The sequence below is a fragment of the Myotis brandtii genome, unplaced genomic scaffold (assembly GCF_000412655.1).
Source record: "Myotis brandtii unplaced genomic scaffold, ASM41265v1 scaffold532, whole genome shotgun sequence".
Lineage (NCBI taxonomy): Eukaryota > Metazoa > Chordata > Mammalia > Chiroptera > Vespertilionidae > Myotis > Myotis brandtii.
In genome coordinates this window covers 1122125-1129419 of record NW_005369955.1, presented here as the reverse complement: position 1 = coordinate 1129419, position 7295 = coordinate 1122125, and the positions used below count along the sequence as shown (strand labels likewise).

General features: G+C 58.0%; 1 protein-coding gene across 1 annotated transcript in view; it reads right to left on the bottom strand.

Moving 5' to 3' along the window:
- Window positions 1-521: 521 nt before the first annotated feature.
- The window catches only part of COL22A1 (collagen, type XXII, alpha 1), a 127911-nt gene continuing 121137 nt past the window's right edge, over window positions 522-7295 (bottom strand). Inside the window, exons 62-66 of the mRNA XM_014549017.1 lie at window positions 7107-7120; window positions 6727-6793; window positions 6162-6344; window positions 4175-4252; window positions 522-1534 (exon numbers count right to left, since the gene is read on the bottom strand). Of these exons, the coding sequence (XP_014404503.1) occupies window positions 1332-1534; window positions 4175-4252; window positions 6162-6344; window positions 6727-6793; window positions 7107-7120 (545 nt within the window). The 3' untranslated portion in view covers window positions 522-1331. The remainder of the gene's footprint in view (window positions 1535-4174; window positions 4253-6161; window positions 6345-6726; window positions 6794-7106; window positions 7121-7295) is intronic.

Below are 7295 nucleotides of genomic sequence, written 5' to 3'. Positions count from 1 at the left end.
CTCAGGCCCATCTCTGTCACATCCTCGTTCGCTTGTCCCCACGCACTCCGCCCCCTGGAGCACGAGGCAGCCGGCCCAGGAACACCTCCCCTTCTCCATTCTCAACCACAGGGACCACAGGGACCTGGGGCAGGAGGCCAAGGTGAGGCCGGGCCAGATGCCTCAGCAACGTCTCCCTGACAACAGCCCAGCCTGTGACAAGCGGGGTCTGGGTTAATAAGCAGCCCAAGGTCAGCTGTCAACAGATGCAGCCTCCTGGCAGGTGCACCTCCCAGAGCAGGGCCCACCTCGTCCTCACCGTCCGCCCTCAGACCTCAGGGTGATGGGAGGCGGAGCTGTGACCCCCACTGCTGGGGAGGAGCAGCGTGGGAATGGCAGTCTGGGCGTGGTCTGGGCAGGTCCTGCTCTGTTTGATGAGCCTTCTTAGGTCTCAGATGCCTGGATGACAGAAACCCCACGTTCTCTCCTTCCCACAGGAACCTGATGAGGACATGGCGGTAAGAGAGGAATCGTCATGGGGCCGAGGAACAGGAAATCAGATTTATTGAGCACCTGTGCGGGCCGGCGTGGCACACGCACACTCACGCACACACACACCCAGGCTGGTTCAGGGGTGCGGGGGAGGCACCCATCCCAGCTCCGGCAGCACCTGCCCACCTGCACCCTCAGGAGAGCCCAGAGTGGCTGCCGCCTGCCTTTACAGTGCAGGTGAGTGAGGTCAGTAAGGCGCTCGCACGGACAGGTCCTTCCATGGCTGAGACACCAAATCCGCATCGAAGGGCAGGGCCTGCTCCCCCCACACCGGCCTCTCCATCCGAGTCCAAACAGTATCCTGCGAGCCACTGCCGACCCCGTGGCACTTCCATGCAGAGGCCTGGAACGGATCCCCGCTCTCTGCACTCCCGGCGGGAGGCAGAGCATTCACGGGTCTGCAAACTCGTTCCTCTCGCTTCACTGTCCCTCCTGGCAAGGTGCCCGGGCGCCTCCGGCTCGGCCAGGAGAGAAGCACCAATTCATTCTCCAGTTCCCTTCGGGGCGAACAGGTGAAGTTGGCCAGAGGCTGGTCGGTTTCAGCACCAGGAGTTCCTTCATGGGCAGCACCCGTCGACGGGCTGTCGGGACTAAGACTCAATCCGCTGCCCCCAAATGAAGTTTCCACTTCAGAGGAGAGGGAGCAAAACTCGCAAAGCATGAACAAATGCAATAAAAATAATAATTAATAAAAATAATAATCTGACTGACCGCCAGCATCTGTTGGTTTTAATAACACCGAGGTCTCCCGAGAAAATAAAACAAATGATAAAAGAAGAAAAGCAGGTGGCCAAAATGTTTCAAGATCTCTGACGTCCTCGGGCTCTGAGTTCAAGTTTCAGAAATCCACCGCAGTCCCCGGGCCTTCCGGAATCTTCTAGGGGCCCTTCACATTCCCCGGGCGGGCAGCAAGGCTCGGGGTGTCCAGCGGGTCCGGTCTCCCCCTGAGGGCCGGGGCCCCCAGGAAGCCCATCTTTGGCGTAGCCGGGCTCCCCAGGTTGACCTGGCCAAGGAGCAAAACAAACAGAAGGGGGTCAGGTTTCTCCGGAGCAAACGAGCCCTTTCTCGGTGCCTCCACCGGGACGAGCCGCCCTGGAGACGCCCTCAGAGAGCAGCTGGGTCTGGGCACCGGGACGGGCTCCGTGGACACCAGGGCGCAGGGGCACCTGGCTGTGCAGGGGAAGCGCTGCCTGGACTGTTGGCCAGGACAGCGATCGGAGCCACCGGAGAGGAGCAGACAGAGGCAGGTGACGGCCAGGGACGGAACGTGTGCTCCGTAGCGGGCGGATGGGAGACCCGGCCTTCTGTGTTCTCACAGGCTCCTGGGAGGAGCTTCTGACTGCGAGTGGGACGCCCAGTCCTGTCACTGACCATCAGCCGATTCACCTGTCCCTAGAGGCACCTGGTGACATCCCATTCTCCATACCCAGCTGGTCACAGACAATCTGCAATCTCTAAGCTTTATCACGTGTGCACCTGCAGACGGGGACCACTCAGCCTATTGTGCAAATCCTGGGCCAAGACCACGTAAACAGAATGTAAGCAACTGACAGACCAGAATGACCCAGACAATATGACCCGTAGACACGCTTCCCTGCCTCCACTTATTAAGCACCATGACACAATATATAATCAACCTGTCTCCATTTTTGCTTTGGCAACTGGGAAGCTCGGAGCTAAGGGCTAAAGTTAACCTTGGCAATGAGATTCCTTCTTAAGTCTTAATAATCATGTTAGGAAATCTGAGTCCCCCATAAACTAAATGGAAAGTAGATTCTTGCCTTAAAAAGGCCTTCAGACATTTCAGGAACACAAATTCATGAGGGCTTTGGTGGTCGCTATGTCACCTACAGCCCTGCCCTAGACCAGGTCCTGAGACCAGGAGCTTACTCATTCCTTCAGCTCAGAACCCCTGAAGTCCAGTCTTACCCCAACCTCATCTGTACGGTCAACTCCCCCTTCTTTACTTGGAATCGCCTTATTTAAAAATATTATTAACATTCAAGCTACTGAGAAGCAGGCAAGAAGTCAGAAATAAGTATTTACAATGCATTTGTAGGCATCTTCTCTAAGGAGAATAGCAATTGTGGCCACTGGAGGGCATTTGGAAAATCAAGAAGATATATATATATATACACACACATATATATACACACTAAAATTAAAATGACCTCTAGCTTAATATTCAGAAGTGACCTCGGGCCATCGTGTGAACTAGAATTAAACCTAGAAACCTCAGTGGCACGGAGCTCGATAACCACGCAGTGTCACTCCTTCCACTTCCTGCATCCATCTCGCACCGTGGAACTGCTGCATTCCCACAGAGCCCCGGGGTGGGGAGATGAACTTGCCTGGTCCCAGGAACAGGCCAGCCTGGGACAAGCCAGCCCTACTGGCTACCCTGCCGCCTGGCCAGCACCCCCCAGATATGCTGAGACATAAGGATGGGGTGCAGAGGGAAAGAATCAGGGCTCCATGGTCAAGGGTATGTGGGAAAGGCTGCTTAACCAACTGAACGTGCGTTTTTATGCAAGTTCCTCGGCCCATGTAAGAAGCCAGCGTGCCCTGGGGATGGCTGAAAGGGGCTGCAGCTCCCAGCACGGCCCAGGCTTATTTCACCCCAAATCAAGGGCCCAGGGATGTCCCACCGTTGTCCTAGCAAGTCCAGAAGAGGCATTTCAGATGGGACAGAAAATCCGTGTCCGGTGACCTTGTAGTTAAAGGTCACCCTTTCTCCCCAGCCTTCCCCGAAGGGACCCACCACCGTGGACGCTGTCCCCACCAGAGACCCCAGATGCCATGCCCACCTGGGATTCCGGGGGGGCCCATCTCGCCTCGGAGGCCGACACCTGGCGTTCCTGGGTCACCTTTGGCTCCTCGCTCACCTGTGAGGGGAACACACACCTTCAGAGGTAGAGACAGACCCATGGTGAGGGTTCCTGTGTAGGAGGGGGGTCCTCAGGGACCTGCAGCCTCCACTCCGACCACCCACAGCCGGGCCCTAATTCCTGTTCACACACTCACCACACTCACCTTCATGTGCACGCATTTGGAAATATGCACAGGTGCACACACAACTGACACTTGCTCCTAAATGCATGCTCAAGTCGCACATTTACACCGTGAACCTCACACATAACTACCTGTCACATGCACACACAGGCACATACACACGCCAGCAAATAGGTACATACTCATCCACACACGGAGACTCACGCAAACGCAGGCATGGCTACCCTGCCGCCTGGCCAGCACCCCCCAGATATGCTGAGACATAAGGATGGGGTGCAGAGGGAAAGAATCAGGGCTCCATGGTCAAGGGTATGTGGGAAAGGCTGCTTAACCAACTGAACGTGCGTTTTTATGCAAGTTCCTCGGCCCATGTAAGAAGCCAGCGTGCCCTGGGGATGGCTGAAAGGGGCTGCAGCTCCCAGCACGGCCCAGGCTTATTTCACCCCAAATCAAGGGCCCAGGGATGTCCCACCGTTGTCCTAGCAAGTCCAGAAGAGGCATTTCAGATGGGACAGAAAATCCGTGTCCGGTGACCTTGTAGTTAAAGGTCACCCTTTCTCCCCAGCCTTCCCCGAAGGGACCCACCACCGTGGACGCTGTCCCCACCAGAGACCCCAGATGCCATGCCCACCTGGGATTCCGGGGGGGCCCATCTCGCCTCGGAGGCCGACACCTGGCGTTCCTGGGTCACCTTTGGCTCCTCGCTCACCTGTGAGGGGAACACACACCTTCAGAGGTAGAGAGGGACCCGTGGTGAGGGCAGAGACAGGGTCCCCGTGTAGGAGGGGGGTCCTCAGGGACCTGTGGCCTCCACTCCGACCACCCACAGCTGGGCCCTAATTCCTGTTCACACACTCACCTTCATGTGCACACATTTGGAACTATGCACAGGTGCACACACAACTGACACTCGCTCCTAAATGCATGCTCAGGTCACAATTTACACTGAGAACCCCACACATAACTACCTGTCACATGCACACACAGGCACATACACACGCCAGCAAATAGGTACATACTCATCCACACACGGAGACTCACGCAAACGCAGGCAACCACATGCACACACTCATGCACACTCGCCGCAGATGCACGCATCCGTGCATCCACTCACGCAGGCTGCACGGCACGTCCTCAGAGCATTTGCCAGAACCTCTGAGAGGGAACAAGCCCAGCATCCCCGGGCCTGTGGCACGTGCACAAGACACAGCTCTCCTCCCGAAGCTGGGACGCGGCTGGCGGGAAGCGGCACGGAGAGCACGCTGGTCCGAAGCAGAGTGCGGCCCAGGCGTGGGACACTGAAGAATCCATGAGAACAGTCCTCATGCCACATGGGCTGTGCCCCTGCCTCGCTGAAGGTCACATCCTCCTGGCCTCCCTCGGCCCCGAAGAACCCACGTTTGTGGCACCGAGGAAAGCACCAGAGAGAGTTAGGGAGACCGGGCCCTACCCCGCGGGATTGAGCCGCGTCTGAGTTAACACTGTACAGACTGAGTACGCTGGCCCCTCCGCTTCCTTCCCATCGGTCACCTTTCTATGTCGTTTCTACAGTATCTCCGCTCGGCGACGGGTTTTCTTTTGTAATCCCGTGGAAAGTGTGCTGGTCTGTGGGGCGTGAGACCAGTCTTTCCTGTTGGAACGGCTACATTTGCTCAGTCTTCCTCCCGGTCTGATGTTTTTCTATGTTTTATGTTTTCTTATGGACACTTATCTCATGCATTTTGTTTTATGAAATGAGATGGGATTTGGACACAAATGTAACAGGAAGCCTTTTCCGGAGGAGAAACATTACAGTGAATGAATGAATGAACGAACGAACGAACGAACGAAGAACTAGAAGGGAAACAGGCCATGGGAAGGGAAGATGCAGGAGCATCCATTGCCCTAAGCCCAAGTCACAAAGTGGCAGCTGAAATCACGCCACACACGGTGTCCCCACTCCATTATTCTTCCCAGGGGGAGGAGCTACTTATCAGGTTGGGGAGTTTGGTTTCGGTCCTTCCTCTCGCTCTCCCATGTCTGTCCGCCTACAGGGCTGTCTGTCTGCCTGCAGGGCTGTCTGTCCGCCTGCAGGGCTGTCTCTCTGCCTGCAGGGCTGTCTGTCCGCCTGCAGAGCGAGCGCCTTCTCGCTGGTTGCCCCGTGTGCTAAGCTGCAGGTAAGACCTGCTGCCTAGAGCGCCCGGGTCCAGGGAAGGCCTGGGGCCTGAGAGCTGGCAGGTCTGCTGCCGTTTTTAGCTGCAGCTCCAGCCGGAGGTTTGGTGCCCATCTGCCTGGAGGTCCCATCTCTCATCCTCAGTCAGTTCTACTGTCAGAGGGGCCAGGAGGGCATTTCGTTGCCCCCCTGACACCGGAGCAGTAGAGATGCAGAGAGGACAAGGGAGGGGAAGGCAATGGATTCAGTCCTCCTGGCAGAAGCAGAATTTTGCAAAACTGTCAACTCGGCAAACTGTTTATCCTTATGGACAAAGTACACGATGCCAACATGCGGGCTACCACGCCGCGATGAGGATGGAATAAATCACACCTCAGTGATGCAGGCGCCTCACCGAGGTCCTTCTCTGCCTGTGGACACTGCGAAGCATGTCCCCCCCCACCCCCCCGCCCCGGTCCTCACTCACCTTTGGGACCAATGGGTCCGGACGGTCCTTCCAGACCCCCCTGCCCGGGCCGTCCCGGGTCCCCCATGGGGCCTGCTCGGCCGGGAAGCCCATCTTTTCCGGGGGGCCCCGGTGGCCCAGGTCTGCCTTGAGAAGTCTTCACGTGCGCCGGGGGCATCTGGGCCATGAGGTAGGCGAGTTTGGCTGCCGAGTGGGAAAAACAGGTTTCATGAGGGAGGGATGAAGGACAGAGGACAGCATGGTGACCCGCCGCAAGGCTCGGGGACTGAGTGCACAGAAAAGGAATGATCACGGCAAAACTGGCTCTGCAGGTGGTGAGCTGCCCGTACGAGAGGCAATCAAGCAGGGGCCAGTCGGGCCTCACTAGAGGGAGCTCTGGAGAGGGGTCCGTGTCAGGTGAGGCTGGCTAGAGCCTGCCAGGTGCCCTCAACCTGGGTTTCTATGGGAGCGGCTCTCAGCCGCCTTTTCCACGTGAGGCTGCAAAGTGCTGAAGGAGAAGCGACAGGATGCTCCCGGGCTGTCAGAGCCCCGGCCCGCATCTGCGCGCGAGAAAGGCAGGACTCACTCTCCAGCTGCTTCCCGACTTCTTCCTGGATGAGCCGCCGCAGGGTGTCCAGGGAGGGAGCCTCGCCCTGGGAGGGAGGGAGGCGCGTTATCTATCTCCCCAGGAACTCCTGCTCGGAGACCCCGGCAGGAACCACACATTCCGCGTCTGCCGGTCCGGTCCTTTCCACGTCTGGACTCCCCTCCCCTCTCCTCGTCGCACAAGCAGAGTCGTCCTGTTTTCCATGTGACCTGGACTCGGCTTGCTGGGCCCCTGCGCTGGCCCGCCTGCTCCTTCCTGCAGACCCGGGGGCCTGGCCCCGGATCTCCCCTGGGGAGGTCCTGCCCGCCCCCAGCACCGGCCCCAGCCCCGCCCGCCTGCATGGACTCGTGTCACATGACCTCTGGCTCTGACCCTGCACAGGTGACCACAGGTCTTGGAGTGGGGTTCTCAGAGGAGCAGAGTGCGGCCAGGCCCACGCAGGGACATGGGACACTGACGAATCTCTGAGAACAGTCCTCATGCCACATGGGGCTACGCCCTTGCCCCGCTGAAGGTCACACCCTCCCTGACCCCCTTGGCCCCCAGGA